At 46.2% G+C, this 20,953-nt stretch overlaps 1 protein-coding gene across 5 annotated transcripts in view; it reads right to left on the reverse strand.

The window, feature by feature from the left end:
- The window catches only part of LOC139057613 (NLR family CARD domain-containing protein 3-like), a 129,506-nt gene that overhangs the window by 17,736 nt on the left and 90,817 nt on the right, over nt 1-20,953 (reverse strand). For 3 of the 5 annotated variants that reach the window (XM_070536149.1, XM_070536151.1, XM_070536148.1), the window contains 3 exons: nt 10,354-10,700; nt 8,461-8,672; nt 4,605-4,799 (listed from right to left, as the gene is read on the reverse strand). In XM_070536149.1, coding sequence (XP_070392250.1) covers nt 4,605-4,799; nt 8,461-8,672; nt 10,354-10,700 — 754 coding nt within the window. The remainder of the gene's footprint in view (nt 1-4,604; nt 4,800-8,460; nt 8,673-10,353; nt 10,701-20,953) is intronic. The other 2 variants (XR_011512939.1, XM_070536150.1) reach the window with 2 other exon arrangements.

Raw genomic sequence — 20,953 nt, forward strand, 5'->3', positions numbered from 1 at the left:
GCCCTCGCCAGTTGTACGGTGCTACTATAAACCAATCTGGAGTACCCAAGGTTGGCCACCCACACAAGGTTAAACCTCGCTGCTAGGAAAGTCGGAAGTAAATAGAAGAGAAGAGAAGGCAGGAAATATTGAAAGGAAGAGAGAAATACGGAGAATGGAGAGGGGGACAGGAAAAGGCAACTACCGATTTGCCCCGGGTGGGTCAGTCCGGGGGTGCCATCTACCTGAAGCCCGAGGCCAAAGAGGTGCGTTGCCTCCACTGAGGAGCCGTAGAGGTCCAAACACTCGCCATCATATCAACCCCCAGGATCCGCTTTTCCCCGGACACGGCAAAGCCGCGCACGGTTAGACGCGGGAGGGTCCAACCCCCATGTGCTCGGGTACGTGGTGTCGCAGCACACCAAACGCCTGCTGACGCAGACGCCCCTGCGGTGCATGGACATATCAAGTCCCGCGGTTTCAGTCGTGTAATGTTGAGATGCATCCATTGTGCCACCCTTGCCCTCCCTGCAAAGTCTGCGGAATGAATTCCGCGAGGAGATTTACAAACTATCAGACGAGACTACCGCTCTATCTCGTCGATATCAGCGCTCTTTCTCGCGCAGCCACTCCCGTCCTCGTCACAGCAAGGCGAATTCTGGTACCACCGTACGGTCGGTAACGCATCGTGAAAGTGCACCGCGCCCTGAAGTTTTCAGGGCAATTTCCCTCAGGGTGAACTGCGAATTCGGCGCACGCAAATTGGACTTCAATCACCATGTCGAGAAGGATGGCATCTATCTCTTGTCGTTAAAAGTCAAGTCCATACAAGATTTTCGTCAGCCATCTTCCATCCGTAAACCGTGCGAGTTTTTTGGCCTCGTAAATTTCTACAACCGCTTCATATCTCATTGCGCTGCTTTTCACGGGCCATTAAGACATGTTGCAGGGCAACAAATTCAAAAGAACTGAACTCGCTTGGTCGCCAGAAGCACTAACTGTTTTGATACAATGAAGACCAAGCTGTCTTAGGCAACCCTTCTTGTCCATCCAAGACTAGGAGCCCCACTTTTCCTCATGACTGATGCGTCCAATGCTACAATGGGAGCGGTGCTTTAACAGTTTGCGGATAATGACTGGCAGCCCCTTTTCTTCTTTGCTCAGAAACTCTCTCTAATGGAGACCGCTACAGCACATTAGGAAGAGAACTCCTGGGAACGTACATGGCTGTATGTCAGTTCAGACATTTCCTGGAGAGTATCACGGCGCACACGCGATTGCCGAAAGCCAGACGCTGCAGGTCATTGTCAAAAAATTGCTGACAAATAATTAAGAGTGCGCCGCGAAGTGTAACAGGAATGGAGAGAAACCAGTGTCATGCAAGCACGTGTGGCGACTGATTGCTAGTAGACGACACCAACAGCAATCCACACTGAGCATAGTAACGACAGCCAGTGCGCTGGATTTACCGAGGGATAATTTTCCAAAAGACTTGCTTACTGTTGTACATACCTGCCCACTCACGCTTAAAAACTCGAATGGAACAGGTCGGCCGACACCGCCAAGTTGCCTTCCCGTAACGAGGGAGCGCGCGGCAGGACGGAGGAGTCCATCGCTGAGGTCAAAAGAAAGAGGGCGCCACTCAAACATCTCATGGCTAATACATGCGAAATTGGGCGATGCGTTAGTGACCGAGCACGGAAGCACTATCTCTTAATTAAAAATAAAAGCAATGCAATGTTCTGTTCGAACATTGTATGGCTTGTAAGTGCGAGCCTTCGTTTCGCCACATTAAGATTCTGGGCAGTAGCAAGCAGTCTTTCGCACACGAACTTTTCGAAGCCGCCCATATCAAGAAAAGAAGTACGAATTGCATTAGATGTTCTTGTTTGTCTATTTCGTAGCGAGGTCTGATTTAATTCACCTTTCTTTTTCGTAAGAATCTCCTGTGCATGCGCATTTTAGCATACGTTTCTTCTGGCTTTCAAGAGACCTATAAATCAGATATGAGTGTAGCGCCCGTTGTGTCCGGTCTAGTGTTGTGGTCATTTTTATTTGGGCTACTATGGCTTAAGCAAGCCTTGTCGCACTTGGACTTCGTACTTAACTTGAAGGCGAACATTCGTCTGGATTGGTCATGTAATTGGCTTCGGAATGACATGACATGTGATGACATATGATGACATGTGACCATGACATGTGATGATCCATATTGTTATTGGTTCGCCGTCTACGCTGCATTGGCGATTTCACCAATGAAGTTCTGCAGTTCGATATGTCGGCACGTCACAGGCACGATGGGGCCGCTTTTAGCTATGCCAGAGCTGCGAGGACCAAAGAACGAAATTACAGGACAAATCGCACCATATGAAACAGATTTTTGCAAACAGCGTCATCATTGGGCAAGATTGTTTGGGAGTTTTTCGGATGGTATTGAATTTCTCCGAAGGTTTGTAATGCGCGAAATTGGGCTAGTAGCTCCTGCCATTTCGTAAATGCACTGTGGCGCTCAACGTGAGCAGGCGTCAAAGGACCATCGAGAAGCCATAAAGTTGGGACTACACGAGCAAGAGGTGCTCCGTAGATGGAACAAATACAGAGAAGAGGGTGGCGAGTTAGCTTGTGCAAGATAAAATTAAATGCACAAGTGAATGTTGGGTGCATAACATTCACAAAACAGACAAAGGCGCACAAAAATGAGCACCAACTAAATATTCGTATATGGCTGTAAGGAACGAAGGCAATAACATTTTCGAAGATGACTATGCGCTGCGGTACACCAGAGACGGTATTACGTATGACTACGGCACAAAAAAAACAAAGCATAGTCCGGACTCAAACAGATCCAGCAACAACAGAGAAGCCTGAGGGACCAAAACTTAGTATAGAAATCTATTGCTAGAAGACAGTAGAAGAAAATGACCCCAATAACACTGCCGCAGCATCCCACAAAATTCCGATGCAGGTAATCAAAAACATTGGTGCAAAGAACAAGCGACTGCTACCACAGAGGAATTGAGTAGATGGATGGAAATTGAGGTTGGATGGCGTAAAAGCAAGATTGAGCTCATCTACAAAAGCGAAAGTGATAAAGATAAGATGAGCACGCATAGGCCAGTTACCTGATGTCGGTGATATACAGAGTGGTAATGCAAGCCATAAAATTACAACTGTCTAAGTAGGTTGAAATAAAATTACGTACTCGGGCAACTAGAGAATTGGTTCAGACCAGGCAGACGTTTAGAGAATTCGGCCGTAATTACTCAGTGCGAGCTCAATTGCTCAGAATATAGCTTTATGGATAGCATTTCCAAATGTCAAAGGAGCCTACAACAACAACATAGGCAAGGAATTGTTATGGTATATTCCCAAGCACGAAAGTATAAATAACAATTTCTTGGAGCGGCTGAGGTACATATATAGAGACAACATAGTGTAAGTCGTGCCGGAATGTCGAAAATGTAATGGAGTGGTAGAAATTCACCTAGGACTGAAGCAGTCGTGTCCTTTGTTTCCAGTGTTGTTCACGCTTTATGTAAAAGGCATAGAAAGACCACTGCAAAAAAAGTCAATTAGGGTTTGATTGGTCCAACATGCGTAATATACAAATGGTGCAACAGAATGTCCGCGGACTGGTGTATGCGAACAACATAGTGCTACTAGCCGGCAATGCAGGAGGTATACAGACACTTGCGAATATCTGTGATAAGACGGCGACCAATATAGGCGTTGAGTTTAGCACAGAGAAATCGGTAATTATGACCTTTTATGAAAAGTCGGGTAATTTCGTGGTGTCAATTAAAAAGTCATACCGATAGACAAAAAGTATAAATATCTCGGCGTATACAAAACGAAGGAAATAATTTCTGAAGCACCACCCACGATATTCTGAAAATAAAGGGGAAGCGCAATGCAACTATGAAACTTAGAGCACTTTGGGGCCACAATAAATGTGAGGTGGGGCGTGGAATCTGGAAAGGAGTCATGGCAGCAGCAATAACGTTCATAAATATTAAGTACTTAATATCGGATTTCATGGCGTGGTTAGAAGTTGACCAAACATTGGTAGGCCGGTCGGCTTCGGAAGCCCACGGTAGAATCACAAATAAGGCAGTGCAAGGTGACATAGGTTGGGCCTCTTTTGAAATGAAAGAAGCGCAGAGCAAATGAGTTTTGAAGAAAGACTCAGGAACATGCATCAACATAAATGGGCAGCTAAAGTGCACAAGTATCTTAACCTGACAAGCGTGGGCATGGAATGGCGGACGAAGTCAAGAAACTTGACAGCCAAGTACAGGGTAATTTAAAGGGTAAATAAACAAGCAAGAGTCATCAGAAATAAAGTCAAAGTAACACAGACAGGAAATTGGATGCAAAGAATAGAAATAAAAAAACATGGAGATTTACAATAGCAAGAAGGAAATTAGACTGAAATCTGTGCGATAAGAGAAAAGAAAGTACCTTGCTATTTCATGCTCGAGCTGGTTGCCGAAGAACAAAAACATACCGGATCAACTATTCGCAATAAGACGAGGCATGTGTATGCTGCAATCCGGAAACGGCTCATCACATCCTAATGATATTAAATGTGATTCACCTAGTGAGAGCCTTGGACCACCGCCTACCTCATCACGAAGCCGAAGGCGGCTTTGCTCCACTCTCGCCTTGGCCTCGCTTTCACTCAGAGATCCCATGTACTCGACAACCTCGGGAAGCTGCGGGTGCCACGAGACCAGTTCGTAGGCGACCGCAGCGCGTTTAAGCGAGCTTCCCATGACGAACGCAGCTGCGCAGTGCACCAATCCGCAGTTACGCCGAGTCTGCAGGGTTTCAGAATGGTTCGTGGGCTCAGGCAATGGTGACAAAAAAACACTGAACATTCAAGGAATGCTTGTGATGCGTGTTCAGAAATGTCGGCGCTCACAAGGACACCGCAGACCTGTTGAGCACCTGCTGTAAGCGTGGCCGTGTCGTTAGGACCATGCCTGGCCCTGCCGACACTAGCTGCCAACAGGTACTTAAATATTTAGTCTGTACAGCAGTGTTTCAAGGTGCAAGAAAAATACAACAACAAAGGTGAAGTCGCGTTTAATTCAGGTTGGCAGCCGGGGAAAGTTGGCAGTGAATTCGCTATTTTATGTGCCTGACGGATGCCAACTGCGGCTACGTCGGCTACGGCTACGTCGGCTACGTCGAGATTCCGAGAAAAATAAAAATATAATAAACAAATACAAATGCATTGAATGATACCATTATAAAAATGCATAAAATAAAATTACGTAGAAAAACGAGGACTGTTACCTAGAAGGAAGGCAAAAAGCTGAATGGATGTATTCTTTTTAATGTTCACGCCTCGGCGTTTGAAACATTCTGGCAAGCTAGACAAAGTGTCGTGTTAAATAGACACATACCTAATTTTTTTTTATCCGATGAAGGAGTAAACTAGCAGTATGAACGATTTTGGCTGACGTGGCATGTTTTTAAGATCCGATAACATCACTACAATTGGCTCTGAGAAAAAAAAAAGAAAAGGCATATCAAACGCTGGAATTCGTGTGAAGCAAAGCTTCAGTGAACAGATGATTAAAGGATGTACAACTAAGGCGAATGCGCACAATTGTGCTTATTTACATATTGGGTAACATGTATTCTCACGCATTGGTTGTGTATAAGTACCACATTGTTCAATTATCATTTCGGGCAATGTCTATGCACTACACCCTTCACAAGATACGCCTAAATGCTAGAAAAAACTCAGGTGGATGGCGACATCAATGCAGCGATGCCATGAGGACGAACGCGATGTTTGATGCTTGTTGCAGGAAGAATGGGGAAAAGAGAAGGATGGGGGGATAGGAAAGTGCGGCACTTATTTAACTTCGTTTGACGCTTCTGTAACCATGGTGCCTCACTTAACCAAGAATTTAGAAATTAGAACTTGACTGGAACCATGAACAGGGCGAATATGTTTTTGATTGCAAAACTTTCCGAGTTTGAATCTTCCTCCAATTTGATCGTTTTCACAAAAGTCTATTGACATTTCGATTGAAGCAATAAAAATACACTGAAATGCGCTCTCTTTAGTATATTCACTTATCGCAAGGTAAAGGCTGTGTAAAGGCTGTGTTTTAAAACAAATGCTATCTTGAACTGTGTGAAGGATGTTTCTACACGTAGGAAATTTTCATGTGCTGAAGCTAGTAATAAAAGTGCCTACTAAACAACACCTCTAGTGCTCTGTAAACATTCCTTAGGTCTTCTGTGATGCAAAGGAGTTGCATGCGTGGTATTAGCACTGCTTGCCCTTTCGATTGACTAGGGGCTACCATAGCAATTATTTAAATACCGCTACGACGCTCTGACCACGACGGTCATCGTTATACAGCATGCGGCCATAGTAAAACTAACTTCATGTTATGGCCAAGCACTAGTTACGTTGGAGTAACCCTTGGCAGGTATAACGAGAAGAAAAGGGGTTAACCGAGGGGCCCGTTTTTTATTAGTCATATCATAAGAAGCCAACAAACACTGACACCAAGGACAACATAGGGGAAATTACTTGTGCTTAATAAATGAAATAAATAAACGATAAATTAATGGAAATTAAAGTGGATGAAAAAACAACTTGAAGATGTGTTCAACCTATAAGCTAATCAACTAGGAAGGTTTAGCAGTGAGAATCAATGGCGAATAACTCAGCAACCTTCGAGATGATATGACTATCTCGGGATGATATTGTCTTGTTCGGCAACATTGGGGACGAATTAGAGCAAATGATTGAGGACTTTAACAGAGGAAGTGTTAAAGTGGGGTTGAACACTAATATGCAGAAGACAAAGATAATCATGAATAGTCGGGCAAGGGAACAAGAGTTCAGGATCGCCAACCAGCCTGTAGAGTATGTGGAGGAGGACGTTTATTTAGGTCAATTACTCACAGGGGACCCTGATCATAAGGAACAATTCGGATAAATTTCAGGATATGTGCTGTGAAGGGATACGTGGCCTGTGGTGAGGTTGCTACTTTGCCTTATATGCTCTGGGAGTGCTGGTCGCTTGGCCCGAAGTTCACCAAGGAATAGTGGGACGCGCTCCTGCGAAGTCCCGTCTTTGAAGACCACATCCTGGCAGTCCAGCGCGCCCGTGGTCGGGCCGGCAGACTAGGTCTTTCAGTCCCGTCGAGGCACTAGGCGGTTGCGCGTTCTATTGCGTTTTGCTGAACCCAATAAAATTTATTCACTAACTCACTCACTCACTTACTGATCATGAGGAGGAAATTTACAGAATAGAAATGGGTTGGAGCGCGCATACGGCAGAGAATGTTAGATTCTGACTCGAAGCTTATCATTATCATCAAATAGAAAGCTGTACAGTCAGGGCATTATACTGGTGCTAGCATATGGAGCAGAAACTTGAGACTGACAAAGAAGCTCAAGAACAAGTTATGGACCGTGCAAAGAGCAATGGAACGAAGAATGTTAGGCGTAACATTAAGAGACAGGGAGCGCTGTGAATGAAAGAGCGAACGGGGATAGCCGAGATTGCAATTGATAAGAAGAGCGAAAAATGAACCTATGCAACGCATGCAATGCGTAGTATGGATCGACCATTGGTCGATCCATACTCGCATTGCATGCGAGTATCGATCCATCTAGTATGATCGATCCATCCAGTATGATCGACCTGTTGGTCGACCTTTAATGGTCGACCACCAGATGTGGGAATAATGCTCCACCAGATGTGGGAATATTTTGGAGCTCTGCGCCTTGCACATCTCCACGACCGTCTGCTTACTGCGGAAAAGGCTGGACCCTGCAAACGTTTGTTAAAGTGAATAGCTTGATTTTGCACTTTCACCCGTTTTCGTGGTCGGCGGCTGCCAATGGTCGGACTTGTGACACAAAGGAGCCGAGGGAAATGGTGCCCATGCAAATGAGTTGCGGGGAGGGCCCATCATCGAGAAGTAAAGTGGAGGACTGTCTCGCGCTAAATTTGTCGAGTGTTCGGGAAGGGAAACGCTCGTGCGTTCGCTCGTTCTTCCATTCGCGCTGTTCTTTTAAATTGCCTTTCCTCGTCGATTGTTCTTGCTGAATTGTATGCGTTTTTGATCACTCATTTTAGAAGCATTAATGTGCTTGCTCAAGACATTTACTGGTGGATATGTCCTCATTTCTAACCCATGCCGAATCAGCTGTTTTACATTCAGAATATTTTGTGTCTTCCCTCTTATATTTGTTAATCATGATGACTACACTTAGTGCACTGCGCATCCTATCGTGAAATACATTGCATTGTGTAGTATTAGTGGTTTGCTTTGTTAAAGAGTAAATTATTCTTTGTTATAGCAGAAACTGCTCTCTCAATCTCATGCAGTATCTGAATGCGAGGTTTTATGCGTCACGTGAATGAATACAAAATAAACATACAAGCAAGTGCAAGCGTATGTAGCGCGTATATTGGGCATCACACAGAGCTTTCTTACGATGTTCTTTATGCGCATCCAGGCTGCTTGTGTGAGATCACGGTCAAATATTTTCATTGCCGTGACGGAGTAGTTACTCTCGAATGACGTTGCCCAGGATTTGACCACTGCCGCATTTTCTCTAGGAGGCGAGATGTCCAGGTTGTGCAAGCGCCGATTGTCGATCAGCCAATTGCTCAAGGTTGCCCAGTCATCATCCTTCACCGAGAACCCTGCGATCACAAAAGGTAATTCAGAACCAAGTCTCCGCGCCAAAGCTACGAAAGCTGTGAAGGCTGCCGTACTATGCTATAAAACGTTGTTGCCGGGACTATTGGTATCTAGTGCACAAGTACAACGCCATCCACAGTGCAAGTGTGCGTGCTTGGGAGTGTTCTTCCATTTTACTCTGAACACTTCTTAGCCCAGGGTCAGGAAATCATGCGAGAACGAAGCGTTGATTGGTGATCTGGTAGCGTGGTAATATACTACATGTCGGTTAGGTTACGAAATTAGTATGGCGATCACAAGCACACAAAAAAAGAAAATTTTATATGGGATTGTGTCTGTTCTGGCAGAGTTTTTCAGTTTTATATGCGGGCAAGACTATATCATAGTCACCGTGACGCGCTGCTGTATCAAAGGTAAGGCAAAGGTACACGTCCATTACATTGAAGCTGAAGTAAACGTTGGTTGGCAACCTTCAGAGAAAGATATACTATGGTCGCTACTGCAGAGCATACTAGTAATCATCATGCCGCAGAAAACAAAATTCTGCTTGTTAGAAGACTATACAGTGTCGGTTGAACTGAAACAAGGTAGGGAATAAAGTGATTCCAGCTGATACGCTGATTGTTGTAGCCAAATTCGCTGTGTATTGCAATGGCAACCTCCCAACAAACAACCTTTTTGAGAAATCACATGTTGCTCATGGAGTTGAAATCCAGTTAGCCATCACACTTTGAGCAATTTCTCAATAGCTCCAACCAGTGACGTGTTTATGAATTTGTTTGCGCAGAGATGAACTGCAATTTTTTGCAATGAATAGTGAGTTAACATTTCTGCAAACGTGCTAAACTTCCGAAAATGCTGGGGTACCTGACAGGTAAGTTGAAGCAGCCACTGTAGTAGCGAGATTTGTCCAACCACAAATCTCACTACCAACCATTTGCCTTGTCCAATCACAATGCATTTAACACGTTTAGCTGCTACGGGAGGCTTCGTTTAAAAAAACTGAAACAACTTATGCACATCAAAAGCACATGTTGTGATCTACCTGAACTTTTCGTGATCCGTTTATTCAACCGCATTAAATTATCCCATTTCATTCCTGCGTCTTTGGCTTAAAGAAATCTGGTGCGCGCGGGATGCTAGGCTACGTGACACACCCCGTGATCATCTTGAAGAGCTTGTTGATGTTTGCACAAACAATACGTACGACTGTGGGCTGATAGGGCATTTGGACGGGGTATTGGGGTGACCGTGGGTCAATCCAACCATTGCGAATTTTTTTAATGACCTCTCCGGCAAGACCCCACCTGCACCCATCAGCAGCCATGGTTAGCAGAGTCTGCCAGGATTAACTAATAAACATTTGCGTTAGAAAGGCTCTGTGTTCACCTTATGTTCTTTCTGCAGAAAATTCACGCTAGCAGCTATTATACAATAATTGGTCACCAATCTTACATCCGCTTATTCTGGTAATGTTCTGCGCCAGCAGCAGAGTCCTTTAGGCTGTCCGCAGTATTCCGCAAAACGCAATTCACTTATTCGCAATTCATCTTAGGTGTCCTGACTTAACTGCAAAGAATGTTATGCTGCCCACAATATCTGTAAATTGAAAAGTAACGATGGGCTACGTCACAGCACTGAAAAACTCAAGACAATTCTGCATTTTACGCGCAGTTCACTTACTTTCTATCCGCAGCTGCTCAATGCTCTTATTTTTTGCGATGCCTTCTATGATGGTCTGCGCCGAGTCATGCGACGTTTCAAATTCCATGCCCAACTTTCGTAGACTGCGTGTGAGTGCCAGGTAAAGGCCCAATCCTTTAGCGACATCCGGGGGCACTTTTGTGAAGTACGTGCCGCCCAAAAGCAAAAAGGTCAGATGGTCTCCACAGGGGACATTGGGAGGACCGCACGAGTGTCCCAGCGGAGCAAAGATCAGATTAAGAGGCTCGACCCTGTCGGGGCTTGAGAGAACCTCGTGGCAGCAGGCAATTTGTTTAGCGGCATTGAGATGCACGCTAATCCAAAATCTGCAAAAACCAGACAGAACACAACGACGTCACTAACATCTTGTGGTTGTTGTGGTCACGTGGCGACTATTCTCAGCTGGAATAATTCAGCGAGCAATAATTCGATATCCAGTCCTTAAGTAAAATGCACAACATGCTGTATATAATTTACTTACTTACGTATTTATTGCATACAGGGAAGCAGCGTGCAAGCAGCTCAAGAATCAGAAGGCAAATGTGCACGTGCGGACAATTGTTACTATAATGTCGACGAAATTCTGAAATAAAAATTCAGTGGCTAGCTAACCCGATATATACGACAGCGGTATAAGCAAGCTATGCAAGTCTGTGAGAGCCACCCTTCCACACACGCTGTAGGGATGTAAAATATGTGAACATAAAATGGCAGTCTCCCTGGAAAATCTACGGGTGCGGTGGTTGGCTGCGCTACTTAGCTCAGAACTCCAAGACCAACTTTAGACCGTCCAGCGAGCCATGGAGATCGTTCGGGAGCAGCAGCTCCCAGTGGCAATCTAGGCGGCCCCAGCAACGGGCCTCCCAATCGTCGGATTCCAAATAATGTTATCTCGTTCACTCGCTATTTAGCAGTAAATTCAAGAGAAATGCGTAAGAACTACGTAGCATTTTTTAAATCCATGGTTCTATCATTTAAATCGTGTCTGCCACATTGCAACGTGTTGTTTGGGAGCACACTCGACACGTCGTGCCTCTTGGAGGAGCGTAGTGCAACCGATTGTGGTGCGAAGGTGGCCACAGTCAGTTGCACTTTATATAGTTGAGGCATATATATATATACATACATATACATACATACATACATATACATACATACATATATATACATACATACATATATATACATACATACATATATATACATACATACATATAGATATATATATGTATAACGGAACACGCTGCGGAATATATGCGGACGGCATTACTTTCTCGTGCGCGAACGACAATGCAGGGAGCAATACGACAGGTTGGAGAATGGCCTCAAAGTAAGAAATGCACATGCAAAGAAGATGTGCCTGCCCAGTGTTAAAGATACATCAGTACAAGTGAGAGTCAACTTGAACAACACGACTGCGAAAACTTAGCAGAAATTCTGTAACGCTTTCAATATACGGCCTTCCGAGGACACGAATATGAAAAAAAAATCAGGAGTTTTACCTGCCAGAAGCTCCTTCTGTGAGAACGCTATAAGAGAGGGGGGTAGGGGGTCTTGGGTCTCTAGATTCATTTTAGCCACCTGCGGTTCTTTGTAATATGTGCAGAATGCATGCTTTTGTGTTCCGTCTTAATCAGAATATTGTCACGTGGTGGTGACGTTGAACACAGTATAAATACTGTGAACGACAAAACTAACTTTTATTAGACGAACCTGTGCCCACAAGACAGGCTACACTTATAGCACAATAATAGCGGCGAACACAGTCGGTGATTGTCGGAAATCTGATCAGCGGGTCAAGCGCATCGGCTTTTATAGATCAGTCGTCGAATTTAGCAGATTACCCGCTGGGACCCACATGTCTTCCACAAAGTTCTACACTATTCGCGTCGCGCACACATGCTATCAGCTTACACAAGTTGCGGCGAAAGACAGTGGAGGGATCCATCCATAACATTCCAGAAACTTCTTTTACATGTAGGCGCGTCCTCCACTGTGCGATAACATTTGTTAGGCGGCGAAACATGGTCGCCCGATAAAGATAAGTACACGTGTCAATATAACCGTCTCGGCCAGGATCCAAGCCTCGAACTCGTGGTGAATAACCTAATGCCATAGCCTCTGGGCTACCGGCTGAGATTCGTGGCTTATATTGCTTAAAAGATGAAAATATATGGTGTTGGTCAGGCGCATTGCACAGCTAATGTACCAGTTCGCGTAAACAGAAATAGGAAACGTCTGTCTGGCATTAAAGAACATGAACTGGCCCAAGTCACGCAGGCAACAATTTACACTCTAGTTCTTTGCGGGCACATTACATGGGTCTCAATGAATAGCAACCGAATGAACTACACGAGAAAGCCTTCGGAGGTTAAAGAGGAGAAGTCAGTCTTCTACCTTTTACCAGAAAACTTTATTTCAAGCTGGCATCACTCACAACACCTGAAAAGAATTTATTGATGCGCATAAGAAAGGTTAGCAATATCGACTGAAGACGGCTTATTTACTATCACGCTATTCTGGAAGTGTTGATGTGCGAGACTAGACAAATGCTTATTATCCAGCAAGCTATGTTAATGGGACGTGGTTCGAAGCTTTAAGCCGTCCCTTCACCAAGTTTGGGCATTGCAAACAAAGAGGTGCGGTGCGTGAAGCACGAGCTGGTTACTGTACCTGCTAAAGTGTGAAACGGCATCGTCACGCCAAAACGGCTGGAATTTTGAACCGAAGGGCGCCAACCGGTCCTCACGAGGCAGCCGCGCTATGAGCGAGAGAGTCAATGTAACATGCACAAATGCCTCTACGCAAGACTCACAGCTTGCAGCGACACTGACCATGGCGCGTGAGTTCGGTTATTCCTTAAATGCGGAACACGTAGTGCCGCCACTAGAAACACGCTGTCTAACAAAAAAAAGAAAAAGCAGAAGAAAAGAGGTGGACCTTGTCATAGGATTGTGCATTGGTTCATCGAACCTTACCGAAACTGCTGTGTCAGCAACGCTGAACCATAGAATCTATGACCTCATTCGCCAAATCCGTTCGACAAAAAGGCCCGCTTTTTCGAAGTTAACGCGCCATCACACAGAGCACACCGACTTTGCAATTGGTCTCGAGATAAAAAGAAAAACGCCCGAGAAGTGAACGTCGCTGCTTACGTTTTACCTTCGAGCATGACGTAGCAAAAAATTGCATAAGAAAGGTGAAATGCGGTACGAGCAATTGGCGCCATGTTAAAACAATGTGCGATTCTAAGTTGAGGAAATACACCACTGGACTCCGCCATTACCTCACCAGATACAACTCGAGCTCACTGGTACGAGCACTTCCAAACGGCTCGTATACCTCCAAACAGCTGTTGCATGGGCAGTTGGACCCGAAATTGCTAGCTCGCGTTTTATTGGATAGAGTGAGCCAGCGCTGTTTTGTGACCGAGTAATTGACTGAGGAACTAGGTAAATTGTCAAGTACACAATCACTAGTGTCATACAGTGAACATTTTTTAGGGCATCATGACGAGAAGACTTTCCGACGCGTGCTTGTAACTGAGTTCAGTGCATAGTTGAAAGTCACTGCGAATCGAAGCTCTCGTCTCGACCAAGGTCTGCGACCAATCCATACCATGTCCGAGTAGACACTTTGTCGACAACTGCGAGCGCCGACATTATGAATTCATTGACATCGATCAAGCGTAAAGCCCAAAAGCTATCGACCTGTTAATTGGCTGTGACTGTTACTGGTCATTTGCCACGGGAAACGCACGGAAGCTGGACAACGGAGTCAAAGCCGCTGAGACTTCATTAGGCTGGACTCTGCACGGAGGTTAGCCTCTGGCAATTAACAGTTGCGCATTTCAACGAGACAATTTTACTGAAAGCGGCAGTGACGTACCATTAAATGACCACAGTTAGCTACTGGGACCTAAAAATTATGTGGATAATATCCGATGGCCACAACAAGACTCGGGACATGCACCGTATTCTGTGTTTATTCAGCAGCGGAGAAAATATGGAAAATCGTCATTGCGTAGTTTCGCTTACATGGAAACAGAAAATCCGCAACCACAACAATCCAGCCAACTCACGGAAGCGTTTGACTCAACTTCGAGAACTTAGGCGATATCCTCAGCTTCTGCGATAATGTAATGCTGTCGTACGCAAATACACTAACGATGGTGTAGCCTAGAATGGAAATTAGCAAAAAGAAAGCCACAGTGTGTTACATGCCACACCATGCAGTAATCAGCGAGGATCATCCAATAAGCGTAAGAGTGGTCTTCGATGCTTCCACCCATGGAAAACGGGAACTTTCGCTTAACAACAGCGTGTAGTGCCGACCAAACCGCACTGCCGATCTCATAGGGTTCCTACTTCGCTTCAGAAAACATTGCACTGTTTTAGTAGCAGACATCAAAAACGTGTTTCTGTAAAGAAGCGTCCCCAGCACAGGCCAAGAAGCGTTACGATACCTGTGATTGGAGAAAGAGCCCAGGCCAGGTCAACCGCTCTCTAACGTTGGCATAAGGGGCATGGCCAGAGTACTATTCCGCACGACCTTTAGTCCTTTTTGGGCAGCGCCCAACCATCATCTTGAGCAAATATTGTCGGCTACTCCGAAAATACAAAAAGACTGTGGCGTTCTATATATCTTGACATTTTAACAGAAGTGGACTCTGTCGCAAGCACGTCCAAGCTGCAGTCAGAAGCCACTGAGGCATTCGCAAGTGCATCCATGAAGCTCTGAAAATGGGCTTCGAACGACGCACGCGTTCTCAGCACACAATCGATGCAGCCTCCGGAGTTGCCTCTCAGGCAACTTACAGGATAATAATACAGTAAAAGCTCGTTAATTCGAACCGCAAGGGGAAGCCGCTTCAGTTCGAATTAACGAAAGTTCGAACTAACGAAAGTGAAGGAGGGCAACAGTACCCTCCGATTTGGAAGCAGTAGGGCATGTTAGAAATTTGGCGTGTCAGAAAGTGATGGCGTGTGCCGCGGGCACACGCCATCTTCAAGTCGAAGCTCTGGGTCCGACTGTACCACACCACCGATGTCCACGGAAACGAACGTTAGCCGAGGCTTAACACCATCACAATAAATCGCGACGGCTGATACCTCCTAAGCTGAAAACAGAGGTGCACAACCGATGAAGACTGCCGAGACTAAGACACTGAACATGTGAAGGCGGCGAAGGCCCTGATTCGTTAGTTCTTGATTGCAAGCGCAGCTGCGACGTACTTGATTCGCTGTGTTTTGGAGCTTGCCATGCCATCTCCGCACAACATTAGCAGCTGTACAAGATTTGCAAAGCCTCCGAGATTCGCAACGGGCAAGAAGTCTCGGAGGTTACGTAGAACGGAGAGGCCGCAGCCGCCGCTGCCTTCTGGCTGACCCCGCGTCGGTTAGATTTTTTTCCGTTTTTGCCTTCTCTCGCCGTTCTCTCCGTTTCGAAGGCAATACAGCCTTGTGTGTAGGCAGTACGCACGTTTCTCTGGCCGTGTGCCAGGCGAGCGTAGTTCGAATTATCCGTGAGGGAACCTTCTCGCGTTCGAATTAACGGACTTTTTTATACATAGACTTCTGTGGAGCTTGGCCGGACCAAATCGTACAGTTCAAATTATCCACAAATTCGAATTATTGAAGTTCGAATTAACGAGCTTTCACTGTAATATTTGGGGTTTTATGTGCCAAAACCACTTTCTGATTATGAGGCACGCCGTAGTGGAGGACTGCGGAAATTTTGACCACCTGGGGTTCTTTAACGTGCACCTAAATCTAAGCACACGGGTGTTTTCGCATTTCGCCCCCATCGAAATGCGGCCGCCGTGGCCGGGATTCGATCCCGCGACCTCGTGCTCAGCAGCCCAACACCATAGCCACTGAGCAACCACGGCGGGTACAACTTACAGGAGTACTGAAAGTCCAGTGAATTTTATAACATTTTCACCCGACGTACTTTTGTTTAGGCCCGGAAGCGCTATTGAGTTTGTTCAACAAAGAACCGATACCAAGTGGATCATACCACAGACGACTTCTAGCCTATACGACACTCTAAGCATGCCGACCCTTTCGACAATAAGGATCAAGATCTTTTCCGAAAAGCTTTGGAGGGAAGCAGTTGACTGGGAAGAATAACTGCCACTGGACGCTCTACACGATTGGAAGAATCGCTGCAATGAACTTCCACAGTTCTGGGATATTGAAATTCTCCGGTTATACCAATAGGGCATACATGGACTTGGCGACAAATACGCAAGGCTTTTCTTCGCTGACGCCAGTAATTGTCAGCCTGCGGCACCGTTTGCTACAGTTACACAGCAGAAAATAAGAACAGCTCGACTATAGTCTTGTGCAAGTACAGGCTGGCGCCAATCAAGGAGACAAGCCTTGCGAGACTCGAACTGCTAGCCATTCTCGTCTTCGAACGAATGTACCAGTATGTGCGTCAAGGCCTAACTGAGGGCATATCAGCGCAGTTTTGGACTAATTCAATGACTGCAGCGTGCTGAATTACCGGCGATCCTAACCGATGAAAAAACTTCATTTGCCATTGCGTAACGGAGATTCAGATCAGAACGAATATCACATTGCTGGGGCATTGCCCTGGAAAGCATATTCCTGCTAATTTCTTTTTTTCCGAGCGACGTCTCCGCCCATAAATTGACAAAGTACGGTGGGCAGGACACCATTGCCTTAATTGGTAGGAGAATGAATGGCCAGCACACCATAGGCGGAACTCTACCGATCTTTCACCAAGTGTCACAGAGGAACGTCCTTATCGGGCATCAACTTTGCAAATCGCTATGCAAACCGAACCACTAATCATGGATATTCACAAATACAACACAAATACAAACTGCAACTGCACCGTGTTCAGGTTTGGATACCACGATTTGCCTCGAAGCTGGAGAAGTTTCACGGGGAGCCCTGAATGCTGAAGAATTGCAAGCCATCCAACTATACTGAATAAAAGAAAGGTTCAAAGCTCAGCCTTCTCGCAATAAATTGACCATGTCCTTAAAGGAGCTCAGCATATAAAGTATTCACCCCTTCGTGACCTGACCTGCTTTCTCGACAAGGGAGTTCTACGAGTCGCAAGACGCCTGCAACTCAGCAAAAAATCTTGCGACGAAAAATATCCAACCAATGGACCACCACTACTGCGAGCTCCCCTCGTCGTGTGACACCATCGGCAACTTCTTCATGCCGGAGTTCTTGATACACTTGTACAAATAAGGGAACACTTATGGATATTACCAGGACGCTAGGTAGTCGAGAACGTCATCAGAGGATTCATCATGTGCCAATGCCACAACGGCAGACCTTTCTCTTAAGTAACTGCACCATTCCCACCTGAAAGATCGGAGCTCTCAAATCCCCAGACTAGATTTCGCTGGTCCCCTCTACGTTAACCATCTAGATGACTACGCCGAAGTGTATAGTTGCCTGTTCAAGTGTGCCGTGATTACAGCTGTTCACCTCGAACTAGTCGAAGGCATCACCGCAACAAGTTTTCTCAGCGCTCTCCGACGCTCTGTGTCATCGCGGGTACTTCCTTCTGTTATATATTCTGACAATGCTGTCGCATTCATAAAGAGCGAGAGAGCTTTCGATATTGCGGAAATCATTCAGAAACGAAGTTTATAACTACATCGCTAACCATAGCATAAAATGGAAATTTATCGCCGATCATGCACCGTGGCGGGCGATTTCTGCGAGACACTTATCAGGTCTGTGAAGCTGACATTGACGAAATGCATTGGCAAGGCATTTCTTACGGACAACCGCTACAAACAACCCAAACTGAAGTAGTAGCTGTGATCAGTTCCAGGCGAATCACACACGTTTATAGCGACTGCCGTGATCCGGACCCTCTCTTCCCGCCTCACTTTCTCATTGTAAGGCGAATATCTGCACTTGCCGACGTAACACTCAGTGAGATTACAGTAAATAGTCGTCATATACTATCGATGTGGGAACAATGATTGAAAGGTAAAGCCAGTTCCAAGCAGTGAAAGCTGTTAAAACAGCGAAACTGGTGGTCGTTTTCTCAAGTTTGAACACGTGTTGAGCACAATTTTCATGAAATTATTTTGTCTGACTGTCCTCATTTTACTAGATTCTAGCATCGGTTCTGGATTGTGCACTCTTGACTTTCGCGAGGTTGTGATCGAAACGCAGTCTATCACACGGCTTGCAGCTATGGCCGCACTCCCGGTCGAGGAGTGCGCTCTTGAACCGTTAATCGGCACCTCCCCCGGGAGGAATCTCTCTGCTTCGACGGCTCTGCTTGGCCTCCTAATCTCAAAGCTGGGGGTTGACTTGCCTTCACAGGCGCTTGGCTTGCGTTTCCCGTTCTCAATCCTCGGCGATAACGACTTCCATCCGCTAGAGCTTTCATTGCCCTTCTCGCTCTCGAAGCGAGGCGTTTGCGCAACGTCGGCGCTGCCACTCTCTTGCCAGCTTCAGCATTTATTGTGCACTCGATCATCTGTATAGTATCATCATCAAGTTTGTGTGGGCGAATCATAAACGTCGACTGTGCCAAGGCTGCATCGCCGTGTCTCCTGGACTCAGTAAACGCAAGCCCATATTCTGATTACACACACACAACGCACACACACGCGCACACACCCACACATTGTAACAGACAAAAGAGGCCTGCGCCTCCGCAGCATTGCGAACAATATGAGCTCGTTGTTTCTGTCCATGGCAGAACGCTGGTGACTGTTACCCATTCGCCTGCGTCCGCTGATAATAAATCTATTATCAAGTTGTGGAAGTGCTGGGTTTCGACCACCCTGGAAATTCGGAGGCGCACTCTACCCTCCATCAAGCCTGACAACTCAAGCCCTCTTCCAACGGCGCCGCCCACCCTGGTTTGTGCTGGTGCGGTGCGTCAGGGAGATCCCTTATCTTCTCCGGCACAGATGACAAAGTTGACGATTGGATCTCCTCTTATCAGCAAGTGAGTGCCCATAACCAGTGGGACGATGATACCAAGTTGAGCAACGTCGCATTGTATCTTACGGACGTTGGAAAACTATTGTTTCTAAACCATGAAGCCGACCTCACTTCGTGTTGGTCTTCAGGACCAGCTTCAGACAAGTTTTCCGTTGGCCAGCAGTCCCAAAGCTTCGTGTAGAACGTTTGCGTACACGATCCCAAGAGGTCAGAGAAATTTCACGAGCTATATCGAGAACAGGGTTGACCTTTGCAAAGGAGTGTGACGTGTCCTTGTCAGAGGAAGTGAAGATCAAACATATAATGAAGGGTATTGAGGACGACGTGTTTTATATGTTATTATTGAAGAGTCCTCACACTGTCATCAATGTCGTCCAATTGTGTTAGGTTTACGGCGAGTTGCACAGGCAACTACTTCACACCTGAAATCCCACTACGCGCGTCGACTCTGTGAAGTCGTGAAATCGCCAACCATGCTTCTCTGTTCCTGAAAACTCAGGCGTTCGTTCGAGCAGAGGTCGCTCGCCAGCTATTTTAAGTGGCAAAACCACCACCCGTTTTGCCACTTACGATCCGCGATTGCATTCAAGAGCAAGTTTCTCAAGCCGTTCTTCCAACCCGTGAGCAGACCAGTCAGTGGACCTCTCACGTACGCTGAAGCAGTTGTCTGATCTCGTTCACGAACGCTCTTGCCGCCCTCCATCCATCGACCGCATTTCAGACAGCATTTTCCTGCTATGTCACTTGCAGACTGAAGCATTTTTCTCATATGGCGCTACCAGGCCGACAGCATTTTGAGACTCCTCAACCCCGACTCGGACCTTACCCCCACCAGTGGTGCACCTTCAATGACCGTCCAATATGTTTTGCTTGTGGTGATGCTGGCTACGTGGCACGCCATTGTCGTAGTTCCATGCTTCCTTTCCCGAAGATCCAGTGAGCGCCACCATTCCACGCTCAGTTATGCTCTTCGCCTTCTAACCTTCATACCGCTTCCTAATTCTCTGACCGTCCAACCGCGTCTACCCGCCGCTCACCATCTCCACGTCATCATTCGCTTTCTCCGATGCGGTGCAGTACCATGTCCACTGAGCCGGACAACTGATGGCTGCAGTTCCCGAGGCAGGAACCGCATCCACGCCGCAGTGCCCAAGTTCCCGTCCCTCTCCAGCCAATGTATATGACATGTTTGTCGAAGGAATTGCCATCCTGGCACTTGTGGATACAGGAGCTGGCGTGTTTTTAATTCCCGCCGAACTCTGTCACACACTACGAAAGGTTTTGTTGACTCTCTTCGACTTCTCCCTTCGAATCTAGAAAACTGAAGATGTTACACTTCTCGCTGCCTGTACTGCTCTCGTCTTCATTAAAGGACTACTGTATACCGTCGAAATCGTCGTGATGCGCTCGTGTTAACAAAACGTTATGTTAGCTGGGACCTCCTTGCAAATAATAACTCCGTTATTGACTGTTGTCATGCCGAACTCTAACTTTCTGCACTTCCTAACCTTGAAACAATCGAAAACCGCCCTTCTAATGATAAACTGTGTCCGAAGACAATGCCGACCTTCCGTGCTTTCCATGCTTGTGCCTGTGTCATGCGCCGCTATTTCTGATGG

Source organism: Dermacentor albipictus, chromosome 3 (genome assembly GCF_038994185.2).
Source record: "Dermacentor albipictus isolate Rhodes 1998 colony chromosome 3, USDA_Dalb.pri_finalv2, whole genome shotgun sequence".
NCBI lineage: Eukaryota > Metazoa > Arthropoda > Arachnida > Ixodida > Ixodidae > Dermacentor > Dermacentor albipictus.